Source organism: Kogia breviceps, chromosome 4 (genome assembly GCF_026419965.1).
Source record: "Kogia breviceps isolate mKogBre1 chromosome 4, mKogBre1 haplotype 1, whole genome shotgun sequence".
NCBI lineage: Eukaryota > Metazoa > Chordata > Mammalia > Artiodactyla > Physeteridae > Kogia > Kogia breviceps.
In genome coordinates this window covers 29,092,308-29,114,494 of record NC_081313.1, presented here as the reverse complement: position 1 = coordinate 29,114,494, position 22,187 = coordinate 29,092,308, and the positions used below count along the sequence as shown (strand labels likewise).

Below are 22,187 nucleotides of genomic sequence, written 5' to 3'. Positions count from 1 at the left end.
TTTAGTCTAGTAAGAGAGGCAGTCCTGAAAGCAAAGAGTTATGTCATAGTGCAATGTGGATGTATGTGAGCTCTGCGCAGATTATACAAAGGAAGATGCAAGCTGTTTTACTCTGGAGAGAGAGGTTCTGTGAGGCTTCACCATAGTGATTCTATGGGGAAGAGTTGGACTTCCCTAAACCAACAAGGGAGGGAGGGTGTTCCTGAAAATGAGACTCCCTGTACAAAGGCACAGAGATACAGAACAACATGGTGCGTTTGGGGAATGTGAGCGCGTCTAGATGCGGAATAGATTTTGAAGGGGTGGAGATTAGTAGAAACAAGGCTGGAGAGATAGGCAGGGCCAATGTATACATCAAATGCTAAAACGTTTGCTCTTTACCTGTATACAACCAGGAGCCACCAAGGGGTCTTAGAGTATGAAGTTTGGATTTCCATCTTATAAAGATCACTCTGCTAGTCACCTGGAGGATAGATTGGAAGGGCAAGACTGGAGGCAGGGAACAAGCTAAGGGGTAATTTCTGTAATGGAAATGGGAGAGGACCAGGTCCTGGATTAAGGTGGTATCCATGGCAAAGGAGGCAGGGGAAGGAACAGATTCAGGAGGCATCAAGATGGTAAAAATTTACAGGAATTGGCTGGTAATTCAAGGTAGAGGGTGAAAAGGAGTCTAGGATAATGTTCAGTTAATGACTTGGGCAAATGGTGCTGCCATTTTCTGAGGCAAGGAATAAGGAGGAAAAGATAATGAATTTGGTTCTGGAACATTAAACTTGAAGTGTCTGTAGGTCATTAAAGTGTACATTTTGTATGGAAAATTGAACTATGGCTCTGAAGCTCAGGAGACTGGATGAGTTGGAATGAACATTTGGGCTGAGTTGTGATAAACAGTGGATAAGGCTGAGATTGCTACAGGATTTATGAGAGTGAGAAGAGGATAAATAACTGAATCCTAGGAAACAGTAACATTTAAAAAGGCAGGCAGAAGACAAGGGAGAGACCAAATAGGTCAGATCTGAGAGGAAGGGAGATAGGAAGTTAGATTCATAGACATTGAGGGAAAAAAGAGTTTCAAGAAGGAGGAATGAATTATCATAAGAGTCAACTGCTGGGCAAAGTGAAATAGGGGTTAAGAGTGACTGTTGGAGTTGTCAGTCAGGCTGGCAATGGTGTCCTGGGAGTATGTTCTTTGGGGTGACAGAGTGGAGACCAGACTGCAGTGGACTGAAGTATGAATGGGACATGAGAAAGTAAAAAACTGAGGCTCTTTCAAGTAGTTTGGCTTTGAAGGGTGATAGCTAGAAGGAGTCTAGGGTTGAGGGACCACTGCAGATTCATGAACTAAAGGGAGGAGCTGGTTATAGATATAGAGGTGGGAGGAGAAATATAGGGATGGGGGAGTGAGAGGTACAAACTATTAGGTGTAAGATAGAATACAAGGATGTATTGTACAATGCAGGGCATATAGTCAGTATTTTATAACTGTAAATGGAGTGTAATCTTTACAGTTGTGTAAAAATAAAATATTAAAGGTTTTAAAACATAAAAATTATAAAATAAAATCCACTGCAAGTACAGAAATAAATAAAGGGGGGAGTTGGTGGAGAGGAGGAAAGGGCATACCTGATGGCTGAGGGGCCAGGAGAGGTTGAGATCTATGCTGTAGGTGGGGTGATTATCCTTCAATGGGAGGAAATTCAGCACTCCCTCAGGGGGAGGGAGGACAAAGTCGAGAGAGCCTCAGAGACAAATACCTTTATAGACTTGGAGGAGAGTGGTATGAGTGATTCATGTCTGGTGGCTCCATTTTTACTAAGAATTTCAAGATAAGGTGTGGAGGAGAGTAGCAAAGGTTTGAATTAGCCTCTGGAAAGATTGGAAGAAGAATCTATCCAATGTCATGTAAGAGTAGAGCTGCATGTTTCTGAAGGCTCTTGTTCACCCTGGCATGTGGGTTTGTTCAGATGCACTTTACAGCCTGCCTTTAAGGAGAGGACATGTAGACATATTGAGCCAAGTTAGGCATTCCTAAGGCAGTGTGGGAGATTGACAAGGGAGGGCTGAGAAAGAAGGCACTGGTTAGAAATGGTCAGAATGCTGTATTAAGGTGTTTACAATGGAGAGGGAAGGAAATGGGTGCAGAAAGGAAAACATGGTAGGAAATGGCTGCGGAGAAAATGCAGGGTCAGAAGTCTAGAGGTCTTGTAAGGTCACAAGCATCTATGGCTGGAAGAATGAAACTGAAAGGTGGAAAGAAAGTAGATGTTGAATTTTGCACTTCGAGAAGAGACTAGCATTGACTGGTGACAGACTGTAGGAGAGGATCTTGGAAAGCCACGTGAAAAGAGTGAGCCAATGAAGTTGGTAGAAATCAAGGACCTCCAGGAACCTCATGGCTGCATGTTGGGTGGGCTGTCTAGATAAGCTCTGAGGTTTCCCAGACTGATGGGGCTACTTGGGTTAGAGAGGGAGTCTGTGAGGCAGGACCCAGAGTTTCAGTGATTTAGGAAGTGACAGAGCCAAAGAGGACAAAGGGAGGATGTCAAGCTGGGCTGTGCTTCAAAGATGGATGTGAGGATGGTCGTGACATAGAGGTGAGGGATGCATCCTTAGTACTTAGCATTTGGGGTGAGAAGTGTCTTCCTATGAGAAGACTGCTGGATTAGAGGTCCTTATACAAATTCAGGTACCAGTCAGCCTCTCGGCAGGAAATGGATGGCCCAGTCAAAAAAGTTTAATGAAGGACAATTTACAAAGATGTGGATGGGGCTCAGGGACTTAGATAAGGGATGAGGAAATGCCCCAGGGCTGCCACTGGCGAGGATGGCGAGGATGGCTGATCGACCTTGGACCTGGAGGGGCAGGAAGAGGAGCAGTTATCTGATCTCAACAAGAGCTGCCTTTGGTGGAAGATTGCAGCCACTGACAACTGTGGCTTGGCAGAGAGGAAAGCACCCGTTCTCCTCTTGCCCTCTGATCTCCTGCTGGTGCCTCCCATGAGTGGAATCCAGCTGGAAGCCTGAAAGCAAAGAAATCTGGTTAATGCAGTTCATAGAGGTCAACCTCCTGTAGCACAGATGTGGCTGGAGAACGGGTCATGGCAGGGGCTGGGCAAACAGAATATTGTGCTCAGCAGTGAAGATAATTCACAGACCGAGGAGAATTAGGAGATTTATAGAGGAATAAGGGATTGAGGAAAGACTGTGTGTCTCTGCATGGTAGGAGCTCTTGGTCTTGAGGGCCATGCCTCACCTGGTAACTTGTGGTGGTGATGGTGCACAGGTGCAAGGAGGGGGGTGTTTAGTTCCTGGTTTCAACTATTGCTTTCGTCTCTTTAACTGATAAATTCAATAAACTTTACCCTACTGAATTTTCCTTGTAAAATTTTATTTTTTATTCTGGTCTCAGGCAGTATTGTATATTAAAAAAAAATCAAGGCTCATAGAAGCAGTTTTCTATATTTTAGAAACAAATAAGCTGGCATTTGGGAGAAGATAGTGTTACAGGATGATTACTGTGTTAGAGAAAGGACCATAGCTGCCTCCTCCTGACACCCTAATGTCCATGAACATTTTCACTGTTCATGATATTCTTTGGAGCAGATTTTCTTACACATCTCTAGCCATAATTCCATTGCCATCCAGGATCTTGTTTTCCCTCCAGTGTCCCTACATCTTTTCAAAACCAGAAGTCAAATAGAATCAAGGTTTTCCAAATACTTCAATGGAGAACATCATCTGAGTGAGCACGGCTGTCCTTGGTTGAGAGGTGGATTAAAGATGCTCTTACTTTCTTTGGAAACTCTGCTTTTTGTGTATCACCTCTATCATTGACCTTGACCTCAAAAAGAGCTCTTCACACAGAAGAAAGCCATAGGCAAATGCTCTCCAGTAACTTACAATGTCAGTTGTTCTTACTGAGTGTGCTTTGGCTGCAATATTGCTAATAAGCTTGTCTCAGTTTTTATATATGAATGACTTGTGGTGACTACATGTTTCCTTGTTTAAAAAAATGAATATTTTTTGAAATGTTGTGGGTGATTTACAAAAAGCCCTTGGAGAAGTGGCAGGCGCAGAAAACGCCACTCAGAACTTTGGTTCTGCTCCTTATGTCTGAACTGGGACAACCCCTCAATCTCTTTCTACCTCGGTTTCCTTATGTTGTAAAATAGGAATAGTTCTGTCTAATGCATGTAAAAGCACTTTGCAAACTATCAGAATTATTATCAAAAGTTACCTTGCACCAGACACATTTTCTGTTCTAAACAAACTGATAGTGAATAATTTGTAAAACACAGGCTACAGCTTTAGCAGAGAGCCTGACAGAGCCCATGCCCAATAAACATCCCCTCTTGCAGTTGATGTTACCTTTGTGTGGTCCCAGGGGGCTGCATGCTGTTTCTGTACAAGACCAGATACTAAATAGTTCAGGCTTTGTGGACCAGAAGGTCTCTGTTGCAACTATTCAGCTTGGCAGTTACGGGGTGAAAACAGCCACAGGTAACACGTAAGCAAACATGTGTGGCTGCTTTCTACTAAACCTTTATTTCCAAACTAAGCGAAGGGGCAAATTCAGCCTATGGGCTGTGGTTTGATGTCCCCAGGTCTGGTTCATTTTAGATTATGTTTGCCTAAACTCAGGGTGTCCTTGATAACTGGCTGTGTTAAGGTGATCTTACTCATTTTGGAAGAACAGAGGTTGAGGAGTGAGAAATCATCAATGTGCTAACGTCTGCTCCTAGGACTTGGTTTAGTCTTCTCCTCCACGGTGGTCTGGCGGCTCCAAATGCCTCCAAAACCTCAGGCTCCAGATGATGTGGAATAAGCTGATCTAGAAGTGCTTACACAGTTACTTTCTGGAAGGACTCTATTTTTTTCTGCCAGGCTGTTCCTCTTCTTTGTAAGCAAAACCTGGAAGATGGCAAAGTCTCCAGCCTAAAATTAGGTTTCCCAGCTGTCTTAGATCATTTGGGCTGCTGTAACAAAATACTGCAGACTGGGTAGCTTATGACCCACAGATAGTTATTTCTCATAGTCTTGGAGGCTGGAAAGTCCAAGATCAGGCCCCCAGCATGGTCAGGACAGGGCCCTCTTCCTGGTACAATGATGGCTTCTTGCTGTGTCCTCGTGTGGTGGAAAGGGTGAGGGGTCTCTCTGGAGCTTCTTTTGTAAGGCATTAATCCCATGTATGAGGTCTCTGCCCTCGTAACCTAAGCACCTCCAAAAGGCCCCGACTCCTAAAACTACCATCTTTGGGACTTAGGATTTCATTGTACAAATTCTGGGGGGCACAAACATTGAGACCATAGAACCAGCCTCCTTTGCAGGAGTGACCAGTGAGATTTAAGTGAAAGGAGTTGGGTGGAGTCTTCTGGGAACCATTTTACAAAAGGCTGACTTAGCTGGGAAGTGCATTCTTCTTGCCCTCACACCATTCTCTTTTCTGCTGCCTGGAGTGTAGATGTAATGGCTAGAGCTGCTGTAGTTATTTTGTAACTTTAGGCAACTTTGAGGGGAAAAAAAAAAACATGGTAAGGTTAAAAAAAAAATAGTAGTTTCTTGAGATGTTGATGACAACCTGAACTGTCTCCAGACTTCTTTTATATGAGAGGAAAGTATACCTCTACCATTTTTAGAGAAAATTATCCTGTTTCTGTTATGAGTAGCTGGACACAATCCCTACACTGATGTTGGCATTCTGACATTGAATTTTTATCCATTAACACTTCTTGGTTTTCTGGAAGTATCAATTAAGACCATGCAGGTTGCAAATAATTAGCTGGGTTTCTAAGTGGCTATAAAATAAACATTAAATAGACAAATGATTCCAAAAGGCACGTTTTAAGTGACTGTAAAATAATTATTAAGTAGGTGATTTTGATGACTAATGTTGCAAAATGGCAAATGGTAGTCAGAGCTGAGGCTTTACTCCCATCTAAAACTGGACGAAGATGTACACTTGGGGTTTGTCTTTGTAGTGGGTTCGAAATCATTGAGGTCAAGACCTTGTGGCACCTGAAAAATGGGATATTTGGAAGTTACGTGGTTGGTTCTAAGAGTGTAATCATAGAAACTAGGGAGTTTGGAAGAAAAGTTTATTTGTTTGTTCATTTATTTATTTGCATTTTGTACACAAATCCAGCCAAAGCTTTGCTTACCTTTGTGTAGTTTAGATATTTTCTTACTCTGCTTCTTTAAGATCTGGCAGGCTGCCTGACTCAGAATAGACTGCAAGTAATTTCCTGGTAAAAGCCCCAGAGACCCAAGACAGAGCAGAGGGGAAGAGACAGCAAGGAGAGTGCTGTTAAAACAGCTTCCACCTCCAGGTATTCCCAGGGGAGGCTCATTATGACAAAGACCCCTTAACCCTGGTGCCTCTGTGTTTATCTAACCTGGGCTTGTATCACATTGTGTTAGTTACATGGGTCCTTGAATATCATGCTAAGCAGTTTTTCCCACTCTCTTTCATAGCCCAAAATGCAGCAGAGGCTGCTAAATGTTGATGAAATTCTCCTGAGAGAATTTTACTTTACCTTTTCTCCCAGTTCTCAGGGGAAGCTGAGGCTCTCCTCACACTGGATTGCTAGTTATTTTACCCAGGTAAAGGTAGAGATCTAGGGTCAACCCAAACACTGCAGGAATAAGCTTTTGCCAGTTATACCAGTTAGGAATACTTTCAGCTGCAAGTAACAGAGGGCCTGACTAACAATGTATTAAGCAAATAAGGGCTTATGTTTCTCACATGACGGGAGTGTGGAGTCAGGTAGTTGGTTATATCTGTTCAGTAGTTCAGTGATGTTAGGGCTGTAAGTTGATATCTCTGTGATTCCCTTGGCCCTTTCCTCACAATTGCAGAAAGCCTGTCACAGCTCCTGGCGTCACACTCTTGTTTAAGGCAGAAAGAGGCAAAAGAGATGGGAGAGCTCTCCCAGAGCCCTCAGCACTTTCAGTTAAGTCTCTTTGGCCAGAGACACATGGCCACCCAACTGAAAGTGGAATATAGCAGAGAAAAAAGATTGGAATCAGCCAGTTGGCAATTCTGGAAAATCAACTGTAATTTAAATTCAACAAAGCTAAAACTACCCTGAGGCATGTGAACTCCTGGAAGGGACCTTGGTTGTCTCACTCATTCCTGTTGTGTGGCACACAATAGATGTTCAATAAATATTAAATATATGTTGAATTCAAGACCAGAGCTAGGGTGAGGCAAGGTAGGTCCCTGGGGCAAAATATTTAAGGAGACACTCACTCTCAGCCTTGAGCAAGTACAAGGTTGATGTCTGTACAGTCCTGAGACTTGAGGGTCACCTTAAACATTGTTCCCCAGCCATGTACCTTACCTAGCCCTAATCTCAATCCTGGTTGGATGATTATAAAATGAAATTTCAAGAAGATGTGTGAATTAAACACTTTATAACAATAATATTTATGAAATATTATTCTTAAATTGTGCCATATCATAAACATTAAATAAGGAATTAATTCACGTTCCAAAGGTTGGAAGAAAGAATAAAAGACTATGATTTACCAGACATGGGCTCTAGGGAAACCTGCATATAGACAACAGCCGAAACATGAGTTTTAAACATCTTGAGAAAATGTATTTCTGTGCAGAGAAAATTTGGTTAGATGCCAGACTTCAATGACATCTTATCTCCACAGTGTACTTACGTCATTAAAGGAGAGATTAAATACTGTCATATTTTAAATCTTATGCAGAGGTTGGCAGTCCAAACAAAAAGATGTTTCATATATTCATACATTGCAGAAATAATTTTAAAAATAACTTGTGGGGACAAAAACCACCTCACACATCACTTTCTTAAAACAAGCAAACAGTCAAGTAAACACGATGGCTCTAAAAGGAAAGGACTAAGTGAAATTGTTCATCTCTACCAGAGGAATTTACACTGAGCCTTACAAGCAAGGACCCCGAGGTGAGACAGAGGGGTCCTGTTTAGGACCCATGAGTGCCCTGCTTTGCTCTGCACTGCTGTCCCCTGCCCTCCTCTGCCATGAAATCCTTTCAGCTCTCCAAGCAATCTCTTCCTTGAAGCCTTGTCTCTTCTTCATCTCATTTCATAGTCCTTCTCTGAATTCCCAAAGCAATTTCTCAGCCCCTTGCCGTAGCTGTTGAACACGGTGGCTTTGACAGAAGTGGAGATCAGTCTTGACTCTGCCACTGTCTCATGGTACATTTTCAGGCAAGGGACTTCTATTCAATAAGACCCTCCATGTGAGTTGACGTGCTGATGTGTGCAAAGCATCGAGAAAGGGCTTGGTCCCTGGCCTGGTTATAATGGTCATTACCTGTCCTCTCTTCATGCCTGCTTCTTACCCTGTGCTATGTTATAACCTTCCCTCTAGCCTTTCCCCTTAAGGTTTTGCCACTTGCACTCAAGGGTGACTTGGTGTCTCTTACAGCTGAGATTTTTTCAGGCTTTGGTGTGCGTTAGTTAAGACCATCTGGAAACGTCAAAATGCAGGTCCCCAGCACTCACACCTAGAGATGCTAATTTGCTGTGTTTGGGGTGGAGGGTGGGCATCTTTATTTTTCAATGGTGGTCTCAGCACCCCTGCTGGTCCCAGGTCTTTCTCTACAGCAGCGCTTCACCGGAGCATGACTGACATTTTGGGCTGGAGAATTCTTCATTGTCAAGGGCTCGCCTCACATCTTTAGCATCATCTCTGGCCTCTACTCACTAGATTCCAGTAGCATCCCTCACCCCTGTTGTGTCAACCAAAAATGTCTCCAAACAGTGTCAGATGTCCTCTAGCAGTCAAGATCATACCTATTTGGAACCACAGCTCTATAATATCTCCTGAAGAATTAGCAGTCCCTCGCATAGCCAGAGGTGCTAAGGGTCTCTTTAGTTGAATACACTTCAGCTGGGTTCAATGAGGGACCTCTCACAATGTCAACAACATGGACACACACCTGTCATTATACTTTTCCTGGGGTTTCCCAGTCTCTAGTGCAGAAACCACGTCTCTCTTCAAACCGTCTAAGTCTTTCATTTCAGTCTCAGGCTACTCTGAGCACTGGCATCTAATATTTATTACAGAGACGCACTTTCTAAGGGGAAACGTCCTGAGGAGCCACTTTGTTTGCTTGTTTGTTTGTTTTTTGCCATCAGAGGCACTTTTTAGGGGGAAACGTCCTGAGGAGCCATTTTGATTGTTTGTTTGTTTGTTTTTTGCCATCAGAGGCACTTTCTAAGCGGAAACGTCCTGAGGAGCCACTTTGATTGTTTGTTTTTTGCCATCTACCACTTAGTAATAACTAGTTTATTGAACGGATTGGAGTCAGTAGAGATGGTTTAATTTTCTCAATCACTGCCTTCAAACACGTTCTGTTGTAACTTCAGATCCACCTCTGTGTTGCTGGTTGTTGGTTGTACCCTCGACCCAGCGTGAGAGGGGGTGAGGGGATGGGAGGGAAAGAGGGAGGGAGGGGGAGGGGGAGAGGGGATGGGAGGGAAAGAGGGAGGGAGGGGGAGAGAGAGAGGAGAGAGGGAGGGAGGATGTAATTCAGCGTATTACCACTAGAGGTCACCAAAGACAACCCAAAAAAGTGCTGCCTGAGGCTTGAGAGTTTCTCTCTTCCCCAAAGAGTCCGCTCAAATTTTTCTCTGAATTCAGCAAGAGAAGTTCCATGAACCTCGCCGAGCATCATGAACAGACAGACCCCCACGCATGTTCAACTTTCCATAACCCATTCCACTCGATTCTCGAAAACCAGGCAGAGAGCTTTGGCAGCGGCAGGCAGCTGCGCGCCAGGACAGTGGGATGACGGAGCCTTAATCCGCTCCAGTGCAAGGAGGCCTGGTGATCATTGCCGCAAAGTCTCCTTTGACTTTGCTGCTGGCGGCTCCTCTCAGCCTGTGCCCCCAAATCTCCAGGTCTCTGCCCCACGGTGGGTGGGTGTGGGGAGAGCGGTAAGCAAGAGCTCTGGGTGGACCTCTGGGAGCTCTCTCCCTTCGCTTCCCCGGGCAGTTACTCTCCATCTCGGATCTCTTTATCTTCTCTGTCCCCACCGCCAATACCTTCTTCGAGGCAGCATGACCTCTCACTGGTTGTCACGAGCCATGGTTTCACCTCCCACTGGTCAGCCTGTCCCACCCTCCTGTTCATTTTCCACACTTTATCCAGAGGGGTCTTTTACAGTCCAAACTGTTGCCCTCTCACTTGAAACCTTTTGTTGGTCTCGTGCTGCTTTCAGTACAGAATCCAGACTCGCTACCATGGTGTCTCAGGATCTTGGGGATCTGATGCCTGCTGACCTGCCCAGTTTCACGTTTCTCCAAATTTCTACTTTCCAAATTCCCTCCCAGCCTCCAAGGTTCTACCTCACCCCCGCCCCTACGTACGCCCCTATTCTTCAGCCAGACTACAATACTTGCGTTTCTCTCGTTAGACTCCTTTCTCTCTCACTTTGGCCTTAGCACTTGGGAAATAGTGCTCTCCCTTCTCCTATCCCCGCGACTCTCACCAGGATGACCTCCACCCTCCTTTAGGATTAAAGGTTAGACATAAGCTCCCGCCCCCCCGACAAATCTTGAGGAAGCTGCTTAGCTGCCTCTCCTGAGCTGCCACAGCTCAGCTGTGGGATTGCGGTAAGCGCTGTCTTTCTCTCTCTTCCCCCCACTCCTAGCACAGCGCCCTGCACTTATTAGACGTCTGTTGAAGGAATGGACCGAACTGGCGCCTGACCCAGGGACCTGCGCAGATGCGGTGCCAACACGAGGCGGCGCTGTGGCCACGTGCATCGGAGGGCAGCCTTTTTCCTGCCTTGCGCAGGCCCGCCTAGATGGGCTCTGATGTCACCACGCGGGCTCCTCCGTGCTCAGAGAGGCTCAGAGAGGGAATCAGGGACGCTTGTTCAGTGCTGTGATGCCAGTGACATATGTTTGGGAACAGGCTCTTGCCCTGGTGCCCTCATGCAAACTTCAGAAGCTCTGACTATGGCCTTTCTTCACCAAAACCCTACCCCATCCTCCCTTCTTCCAAAGCCCCCAGCTCTTAGCAAATTTTATGTTTCCTGCCTTGCTTAACTAGGGGACTTAAGTACTCAAGTTTATGATTCTAAGCTATTCATTCAAGGGCTCGCTTCTTGGAGTAATCTGCTCCAACTGGTGCCTTGAAAATATCACATGATAAATATTAGCTATTTGTTGATGAACTGGGTCATTAAATGATTAAAAAGGGTAGTTAACATGGGCATTTCAAGTACCATGATAGGCTGGGTGGCAGGAGAGAATGTAATTTTTTTCTGGATATATCAGATTAGACTCCAGAGGTAACTGCTGCATGGTCACTGAGTAGGGTCGGCTGCAGAGATGGGTCAGGTGGGGTGTTTTCCAGGACTCCACCCTGCTCTCCTCTGCATGGGTGCCATCACATTGTGCTTTGAGATGCTTTTGTAGTATTTCACAAAGGTGATGGAGTACAAAGAGCCCTGCTTGGTCTGAAGCCCTGAGTTTCATTGCTGGCCAGGATTTTAGGGCAAGTTCCTTGACCAACACAAGCCCTAGTTTTCAAGTCGCCAGAGGCAGGGGTGGCACTCGATGACCTTTCAGGGTCCTACAGTCCTAATGGTGTGTGAATTTCTGTGAGCCACACTGACCGTGGTCCTGGGCAAGTCCCCTGATTTTTGTGCTTGTCAATTTCTTTATCTGTGAAATATGACTCATAGGAGTAATTAGCTCATAGGGTTTTTTAAAATTGAGATAAAATCAGCCATTAAAAAGTGTACTGTTCAATCATTCTGTTGTGCAACCACCAGCTATATCATGTCCTCACTCCCAAAGGAAAGCCTGTCCCCATTAAACAGTCACTCCCCATTGCCCCCTCCTCCTAGGCCTTGGCAACAACCCATCTGTGTTCTGTCTCTGAATTTGCCTCTTCTGGATAGTTCATATACAGTAAGTCCCCTACATACGAACGTTCAAATTGCGAACTTTCAAAGATGTGAACGTGCATGTCAGCCCCTGTATGCCGGCCGTTGTATGTACTACTGTACTTTTCAAGGTACTGTACTGTAAGATTAAAAAAGTTTTCTTTATTTTTAGTGTTTGTTTTTTATGTATGGATTATTTGTGTGAAGAGTATTGTAAACCTATTACAGGGCAGTACTATATAGCCAATAGTACTAACTAGTATACAGTGCAGTACTAACTATAGTACTGTTAGTTGGGTACCTAGGCTAACTTTGTTGGACTTATGTGCAAATTGGACTTACGAACACGCTCTTGGAACAGAACTTGTTTGGATGTAGGGGCCTTAGTGGAATCATACAATATGTGACATTTTATGTCTGGCTTCTTTCACTGAGCATCACGTTTTTGAGGTTCATCCACGATCAGTACTTCCTTCCTTTTCGTGGCTGAGTAATATTTCTCTTTAGGGGCACACTGCATTCTGTTCATCCGTTTGTCCACGGGTGGACATTTGTGTTGTTTCCACCCTTTGGCTCTCGTGAATAGTGCTGCTGTGAACAGGGGTGTATGTGAATTTGTTAGAGTCCCTGTTTTCCATTCAGCTCAGAGGGTTTTTGTGAGGATTGGATGTGTGCTTACCACAAAGTGGGGGCCGACAAATGTTAGCGATTGAAGTTGTTAACATTATGCTGAAGGCTTTCAAAGAGGGCTCCACGGGGCTTCTTTCTCGGGCCCTGCCTCTCAGATCCCGGGAGCCAGACCTCACTTTCTTCCCCGCTCTCCACTCCCTTTCTGCTGCTGTGGCTGGTGTGGGAAATCAGGGCAGGTAGAGGAGGGTGGGAAAGGCAGGGGAGAGGCAGCGGAAACGGAAACGAGGATGCGGAGGAGAGTGTCTGCGACAACCAGTGAGCAAGCGGCGCTGAGTGAGGGGGAGGGGCAGGAAAGACACAAGCTCCCCGGTGGATTTAGAGGATGAGGAGGGCACGTGAGGGCTGCGTCCTTACTTGCTGCTCTTACAGTGGGAGGGGAGGGCCGGGGCTGGTTGCCAAAGAAGGTCAGGACCAGGGATGCCTCAGGCCAGGACCACGAGGGAGGGAGTGGAAGATGGCCAGACGGCGAACCGGTGGCCTCGCGTGTGAATCCTGACCACAGGATTCTGGGTGCAGCTGAGGGATTCTGTGGGATGGAGTCAGGGCTGGAATCTGGGGACAAGCTCTGGGAATTGTCACCTTGAGATCAGGTGATAAAGCAGTAACAGGCAAACTCAGTTTTTAAGAAAGTTAACGTTGCCGGAAAGGCAACCCGTCTCCGGAATTCTGGGAACCTCTGCTTTCAGGGCTGGAGGAAGCACCGAAGGGTTCAGGTAACTTCAGGCGGAGCAATTTCTTCCCGATGTGGAGCAAAGCGCTGGGGCCTAGACAGGCAAAGGCCTCCTCTCGCCTGGCGTCCGAGACCACTGAGAAGAGCCGCTCCCCTTTTCATCCCTGTGAAGGGCAGGGAGGAGGGAACCTCCGGGTGGCTGTGCTTCCCCGAATCATCTGCTCTGGCCTCTTTCAGTCTAAGATTCCCTCCCTCTAAAGTTAAATAATGAGAACGTTGTGGGGAGACCTTATGGGTCGTATTGGAGGGAGCAGCCTTCGAGGGCGTGAGGGTTGCCATGGCTGATGGATGAAGTGCCAGCACGTGGGGGGCTGGGGGGAGAGGGGAGCCTCGGGGTCAGTGGCAGAAGCCTTCTAACACCAGTTCTTTCTGCACCCTGAATGCTGTTTTTTTGCACATCCATCAAGCTCTCTTGCTCCTTTCATTCACAACTCACCCTAAAAAAGAAATTTCTAGAATCCCCCATTTACTGGGTCAGTGGGCTCATACGAAGACTAGTGTTTCTGGAGCACAGCTGGAATTTAAAGGTCATTCAATCCGATCCTTTCATTTAACAAACGAGGAGGAATCGGAGGCCCTGAGATTTGTTCCGACCTCATCAGGAGTGCGTTGCTCTCAGGCCTAGATCCCGGGTCTCCAGGATCCCAGCGTGTGGCTTTTCCACCGTTGTGTGTGTTCTCAGAGCCCCAACCCGGCTGCAGGGTCAGTACAGTTCGTTCCGTTGCTCGGAGACCTCGCAGGGGCTGCTGCTTCCCTGCATCTATCCTCTCTCTTATTTCTAAATATTTAAAACACAAAAGCCAAACTGTAGAAAAACGACATATCTATTCTTCAGGAGAGAGAGTCTACTTACCTTTTTTCTGTCCTGAGAACCTAGTTAGGTGTTAATGGACACTAACCAGTTAATACAAGAAAACATACTAATTACTGGTAGGAATCATCAAGGCCCAATACTGAGAATCTCAGTGAAGACAGAAGCAACAAAATTTAATCTTTAGACCAAAAAGGAGAATATTAAATCTGGAGGAAAAGGGAATATGGAAAATTCTAAATAAAAGAATAAAGCATATAACATTGGCTCAAAAAGAGTTTGGTGAAATGAGACTTATTTTTTATGGCGGGAGGAGTGCTTCTGAAAGTTGAGAGCGTATCGGGGATGGCTGTATATTTAAAACGATTGTCCAGGCTAGAGATCAGAGGCTCTCAGGACTAGATAAGCAAGTAATAAATATGACAGGACATAGTTGGTGTAGCTGAAAGTTGGAAATTCTGGGCTGTCTGAGAAGGTTCTCGTGAAGTGGATGAGAGAGCGTGTTGTGAATTTCCTTCTCAGCGAGGCTGTGGTCACCCTGCCCTGTCAGAGGCAGGCGAGGAGGCCTGAGCCTCGCTGACTCGAATGTATTCCCTCTCAGATGGCGGGGACGGCACGCCACGACCGAGAGATGGCGATCCAGGCCAAGCAGAAGCTCACCACGGCCACTGACCCCATCGAAAGGCTCCGCCTGCAGTGCCTAGCCAGGGGCTCCGCGAGCATCAAAGGACTTGGCAGGTAGGACCTGGGCTGTGAGTGGTGGGAAGGTGGGGGAGAAAAGCAGGGTGCAGCCAGATGAGGCGAATTCTGGCTGTGTGACCTCGTGCACTCGCTCACTTCCTCCTCGGTTCTCAGCTCCTTGTTTGTAAAATGCAGAGTTTGGAAGCACTGATCTCTGGGGTCCCCTGTGACAATTTTTGGTTCTTAAGTGCAGCTACTGGGACAACTCGAGGTGAAGGTAGAAGCGTGTCTAGGTATTAGAGACACCTAGCAGGGCAATGAGAGAAACACTCCCTAAAGCTGTGACAATAGGGGCCGAATTATCCCAGGAGATTGGAAATAATTCTCCATGTTATACACGAGGACCTTGTTGTTTATCCATTCTAAACGTAATAGTTTGCATCTGCTAACCCCAAACTCCCAGCAGGCTTCAGGAGAGGCTGGGAAATGCCTTCTGTATGCCCAGAAAAGGAAATGGATATGCTATAAAAGTGTTCACTGAGCTTGGCTTCAGAGGTTTGGTGTGAATAATCATGGAAATTTCTCTAATCTTAAAGAAATTAGGGGCCGAATTAGAAGAGGGAGGAAGGAATACTGATTTAGAGGCAGTTTCAGGTTTTGGAGCTCCTCTTGGTGTCTCCATCACTTCCAGGGGCTTCAGGATTGCCTGTCAGATAATCAACAGCTCACTGCCTGTGGGATTCCCCCAGCTCCATAGGAGAACAGCTTCTGTTCCTGGCCCTCTGAGAGTGGGAGTAGTCCTCAGGACTGAGAAACCGGAGTGGAAAGAGATTGTAAGCCTCCTAAGGGCAGGTCCTGGGCATTATCTCTTTCCAACAGACTAAATCCAGTGCCTGCCATGCGCCAGGCATTGTGACATCTTGGGGGATTCATGGGTGAACAAGGCTTCCCCTGGGCTCATGGAGGACTTAGACTCAGGACACTGAGAGCCACAAAAATGGGAATCCTCCTGGTGTGAGAGTTATATGTTAGGGAAATGCAGGATGCCACGCCAGGGGCCTCCAACCTCCCATCTGGAGGCTGTGGCAGGCTTCACTTCCAGCAGGGTACTGAGCACTGGAATGTCACTTTCCACAGTCCCCCAAATCTCAGACCAAGCTGAGCTCCATCAGAAGCCCAGGCTGTAGCCAGGCTGTCACAGTCCAGCTGGAAGACCAGTCCCCTTCCCTTTAATATTGTATCACTCCACCCTCTACCTCGTTCATCCTGGGGCCACATCCTTGTCCTCGGTGCAAACCCTTCATGACCACCACCCGTGGTCCACTTCCTGGCCCATTCAGTTGAATCCCTCCTGCCATCCCTCCCACTTGGAACCAGTTTATCGTGAACAGACACCGTCTCATCCTTGGCCGTTTGCTTGAATGTGCCCTCTGCCGCCTCGCCTTTACCGGCCTTGCCCTTCCCTATATTTCTTCTCAACTCAAGGGTTGGCTGCCCCTTCCCCCATTTTTTTCTTATTATTAGACTGGGATTTTGTTTCTTTGGGGACCACGGGAGTAAAGTGCCATTTTCATCGTGTCAAATCACAGATGCCTGCATACTATCAACATGGTTTATAACTACTGATGTTGACCTTGGTCACCTGGCTGAGACAGTGCCTGTCTGGCTTCTCCAATGTAGAGTTACTCTCCCTGCTGCCTTTCCATGTTGAACTCTTTAAAGAGAAGTCTCTATGCAGCGTCCTACTTAGGGTGTGGGGAGTAGGCTTTCCTCCTTCAGGACAGAGAATGAGCATAATTTATTTGAAATTCTTCTGCAGGAGAAACTTCTCTCCTCTCACATTTATTTATTCAATCATTTACTTGAACCAAAATTAACTCATGGATATTTATTTTATACTTTGGGTTATCATTGAACACTACTTATTGTTCAGATTGTTCCAGTTTTGGCCTTGGAAGCTCTTCATTTGGCTTTTGTGTCCCTTTGATGTATCCTCATCAGTGTAGGGTTTTTTCCCCCCTTACTTTCTGGTATAAGATACTCCAGTCTCATCTTGCATATTTCCTGCCCTGATTCTAGAATCAGAGATTTCTCCAAAAAAAGTCGGATACTTTTACTGGAGAATTGTATTAGAAACCAAGATCTAGGCTCTAGATGTGCTGGTTCTTACTGGACTGTTACTTCTAGGTCCTCTTAGCTAGAACAAGGAAATATATGTGTTTATACTAACCCATGTGTGTATGTATATATGTATGTAATCATGTATACATTATATATTAATCATCTATGTTTATAACATGAGTTCATACTGATGTCTCCAACTCAATCCTCTGCCACATGGATCAGATCCTTCTAGCTTACTGCCCTAGCTTATCTATAAATCTCCATTCCAACAGTGAGAAGCCTGGCTCCACCATCCACCAGCCATTCATTTAATTGTTCAGTGCTAGTGTACCCATATAGCAATATGATAATTGTTAACTCATATCGCCACAGGAAATATCTTTATCAACTAGAGTACAGAGCTTATGTGCAGTTCTTTTTGTCTTTAATCTTACAAACTACTCGTTTCCAGAGTTACTTAAGTCGGCGTCTTCATCTCCCCATCCCCCTTCAGTGAGATTGCCTCAAACTTTTATACAACAGTTAGATTCTCTTGTCACGGTCTGCATTCCTTCCTGGGATCCCCTGACCTCCTAACTAATTTTGATGTACACATTAAAGTGCACTCTTTGTACTGTGAGGTTCTATGGGCTTTAGCAAATGCATGTCCTGTATCTCCCATTATAGTATCTTACAGAGTAATTTCACTGCCCTCAAAATCCCCTGCGCCTCACCTAATCTTTCTCCCCTTCCCTTTGTCTTTTTACCACCTTTATAGTTTTGCCTTTTTCAGAATGTCATATAATTAGAATCATACAGTATATTTTTAAAGGTTCGTTTTCTTTTCCGAGAGACTGGGAAGAGGCTCACCAAATTTGGGAGGAGGGTACAGAGAAGACTCTAAGACTTGTATTTTACTTCAGAAAAACCTTGAGAGTGGTTTTCTTTTGAAATCTTTATTCTTACACCTTATTCTTTTTCTTCTTTTTTTATATGTGTGTATTATCTTCAGAGTGTTTTGAATTATGGATGACAATAACAACAGAACCCTTGATTTCAAAGAATTTGTGAAAGGGTTAAATGATTATGCTGTGGTCATGGAAAAGGAAGAGGCAGAATAGCTTTTCCAGAGGTTTGATAAAGATGGAAATGGAACAATAAACTTTAATGAATTTTCTTCTCACATTAAGAGTAAGTGGTCCCATGAATCACCGTATCTACTGGGTTTGGCTTTCGAGTGGTTTAGGTTGGCTATTGTGAGGCTTGGTTTTTAGAAGTTGTTAGCACACCGTGGAGGAGACTGGCAGGAGACCGAGGCTTAGGGATCTTTTGGAGCAGTCATAATTCACATCATTTAACAGCACACAAACAATGGCACATCACTGAGAGGAATAAAATATTTCATCACAGATGATACAGGAAAAGCTCATCTGCTTGTGTATGTCTGTGTATGTGTTTTCTTTTCTACGTATCTAGACTCCAATGTCCAGAGCCAGAAAAGAGGTAATTATGCAAGCTTTTAGAAAGTTAGACAAGACTGGAGATGGCGTGATAACAATTGAAGACTTTCGTGAGGTGTACAGTGCAAAACACCACCTGAAGTACCAAAACGGAGAATGGACGGAGGAGCAAGTGTTCTGGAAATTTCTGGATAACTTTGACTCACCCTATGACAAAGATGGAATGGTGAGTGAAAGAGCTTAATCTAGTGAAATTTCTTCTATCCGATCTGTAACTGTAAATGGGAAACAGGCCCAAAACCTTAAAAATACTTACACCATATTTTTTATAAATAGAAGTAAAATGTTTCCTTGGTGACTATCTAGAAAGCTGAGAACAAAAGTAGTAAAAATGTGTGTGTGTGTGTGCGTGTGTGTGTGTGTGTGTGTGTGTGTGTGCACATATATTGGTAGGGGAGCCACATACGGCTAAATACCCATCATCTGAAGACTGTGGTATTTTGGTTAAATGTTCTATTTCATGGTTGCCATATGTGCCATACACAGCTAGCCTAATTCCAGTGAATTTGATGGTTATAACATATATTTAACTTCAAAATGAGACCATAATTCCATTTTGGAGAACATGGTTCACAGAGCATTTCAGGATGCTGCATGCCTTTTTCATACACCCTTATAAGCATCAGTTGTCATCACACTTTGCTACATGGAAATGCCGTTTCAGGGAAGCGTTCAGTAAAAGGAATGCCAGATAATAGAATTCACTTTGTTTTAATCTTTGGAGGGATTTGAGATGAACTCGCATTTCTAAACTCCAGTGAACTTAAGGACAAAAGCAGCCACACATCTCCAATAACTGCTGTCTTCAAGTTACAAATGTGTCACTTGGTAGGGTAAGGAATCATATCTCCATAACTGTGTCTAGGCTCAGATGGAAATGTCCTCTGTCTCTTATCAACAGCCAGAAATGGGATTTTTAACCCAAGATCAGTTCTGCCCTGAGGTGTCCTGAAGGTTATGGTTATGGGGAAGGGAGTTCCCTGCCTGGCTGAGGGTTACTCCTGAGCCCCTGGCCACACAGGAAGGATTAGTGGGCAGTGAGCAGAAAGCAGAGATGGTAGAAAGAAACAAGCCTTCTCATCCTGAAGGGAATTTCCCCCAATTTTTTTTTCCGTGAAACTTCGTGGTGAGTCCTATGAGCGAGGGGAGAAGAGGCTAGGAAGGAGACCTTTCTGTCCTTTCTGCTGACATTTTCCTGCCAGGGACAGAGAAATACCCTCCATTTTAGCCTGAAGTGATTGCAGAGGTGGATAAAAAAGGAGCCTAGATTCTGTCGGGCAGCCAAATGCATAGGGACAGAAACTGTATGTTTTCTTCCCATATGGCTGGCCTTTGATCTCTGAGATGGCAGTGGAAAAATAGTCAACTGCCGTTTCCCCAAATTAGCCCAACTCTACATGGGATCCCAGGGTGTATTTACCTCTTTTCTGCAGGTGGTTCCTCCTCGTTGCTGGGGAAACCTCAGCTGCCCTTTTCTCTAACCCAAGTCAAAGTAGCCAGTTGTGGTGATTGAGCTGATTTAAAGCTCCCACCCCATTTCTTTTGACATTTATCTTCGCAAGCCACATTAGGTTCTCAAATACTCGTAAGGGTTACTGGGGTTTTTAGCAGTTACAGCATTTGATGTCACCCGAATTTCACAGACCCTGCATAAATCCCCAGCTCTGTGTACGCTCACCATCTGGGGACTGGATTCATAATGCAGGCTGCTGGCTGCCCTGAAGAACTGCAGAATCTGATTTTTTTTGGCTGGGCGTGGGGGCAACGGATGAAGCTCAAGGATTTACAGTTTCAATAAGTATCCCAAATGACTCTTATTCACATTTGTATTTGAGATCCTTGCCTCTAAAAGATTCAGAAGTGCCTGATCTAATGACTACATATATTATTCACAGGAACCTCATTTAGCATAATTTTGAATCTAAGGAATATTTATAGAGTGCTTACTGTCTCCCAGCCGTCGTGCCAAGGACTTTACAGGGATATTCTATTTAATAGACATAATGAAAATGTTTCTGAAAAGTGATATGCAATTCACACTTTTCCACGTTGAATCATTTTTAATGCACAAGGAACTGTCAGTATAAAGGAACTCCAGATCGAGCTTAAGGTTGGATAACCAGGGAATGCAAAGGAGGACAGGAATAAAGAAATGCAAGAAAAGAGACATTAATGGTATTCTAATTTTTACCAAAGCTATGTACATATATTATTTAGTTCTACTTCCAGACACTGATAAGCGCCGCTCAGTTAGTAGCTCCATTCAACGCCTTTCTTCCTACTACTTTTTACTATTTTGGGGGGACAGGCAGGGGAAGAGGTCAGTACAGGAAGAGAACTGTGGATCCTGAGACTTTTTTCTCTGTTCGCTTATAATTTCAGCAAAAAAAGTAAGTGGGTCATTCAGCTCATGTGATTCTTGGAAGAGATAGCTATGTTCCCAAAGACTCGGTGGGAGAGGAGTTTGCTGTTATGGACTAGAAAGGGGTTTTGAATTGCTTACGGATTTCACTTTTTGTGATGTTTTCAATCTCTCAGGACACTGAAATTTGAGGGCTAGCTAGAGAAACAATAAATTTCCAAAACAGCCATCATTATTGTGTCTGCATTCTCCCATATAAGCAAGTCTATACTTGGGGCTAAATTCACTGGTTATAGAGATCAAACCAGAGGATAATTATGTCCCTCAATCAACCAATTGTGTCAGCCAATATGGTTGAATTAGAGTGTATGTTTCACCTCCACCTATTAAAGAATAAATTGGTAACAGTTTTTTCTTTTTTCCGAAAGGAAAGAAAAGTAAAATCCTAGCACAGATAAAAATATTAGTTGAAACAGGCATGGGAGAAGAGGGAACCCAAGGGGGCATGGGGCAGGGGGTATCTTTTTAACTTCCTCTGTGCCTAGAATGAGTAATATGTATCTTAAAAAAGCATGAAGCCAAGGAGTGTTTAACAGGAAATCTGTTTCCTTACCCCTAAGACCGAGCTCCATTTTTTGAAAGGTAAAACATTTCTTGTCTTGACACAAGGACATGAGGTGATGTTTCTGACGTGTCACAGAAAGACGGTATTCACTGTGGTTAAAGAAAACTTGTTTCTTATTCTGAGTTTCAGTCTTTCTTACCTGAACAGATGGGCTTCTGCTCTTAAAGAAAGACGAGACCTGTATCTCACTTTCCATTTAGGTTGGTTTGGAAATTTTCAAGACTTTCTTCTCCTCTCCCCCCTCGGCCACCCCCTCACTCCATCCTCAACCTCACTTTTTCTCTTGTTCTAGATTTGTTCCTCAGCTGTGTCCCTAAAAAGCCTCCTTGACTGAAATTTCCCTCCCATTGACAGGTCCTGGAGATGGGCCTCCACTGAAATGGTGAGAAGCAAAGTTTTGTTTTCGTTTCTTACTTTTCCACTGCAGGTGACCCCCGAGGAGTTTATGAACTACTATGCTGGCGTGAGCGCTTCCATTGACACTGATGTGTATTTCATTGTCATGATGAGAACTGCCTGGGAGCTCTAAATGTGTGACCTGGGGACCAGGGATTTGAGTGCTGCCATGGGGCTCCAAATCATTAAACATCAGCTCAAAACCAGGATCACAGCTGAGTTCACGTTCACCCCAGGGTTTCTTCCATGCTCACATACACCGCATTTTCTAGGGCAGAAATGAAGACACTAAGTATTTAACTGTGACTTCTCTGAGGCTGCTTCTCTAGCTCTAAAATAGGAATTAGTGAAAATAAGGTCCGAAAATCTCC

At 44.8% G+C, this 22,187-nt stretch overlaps 1 protein-coding gene across 1 annotated transcript in view; it reads left to right on the top strand.

Annotated features, from left to right (window-relative positions):
• CAPSL (calcyphosine like) overlaps window positions 1-21,949 on the top strand; it is a 48,291-nt gene extending 26,342 nt beyond the window's left edge. Inside the window, 5 exon segments of the mRNA XM_067030868.1 lie at window positions 14,731-14,867; window positions 17,926-18,085; window positions 18,087-18,104; window positions 18,390-18,599; window positions 21,848-21,949. Of these exon segments, the coding sequence (XP_066886969.1) occupies window positions 14,731-14,867; window positions 17,926-18,085; window positions 18,087-18,104; window positions 18,390-18,599; window positions 21,848-21,949 (627 nt within the window).
• Window positions 21,950-22,187: the final 238 nt, after the last annotated feature.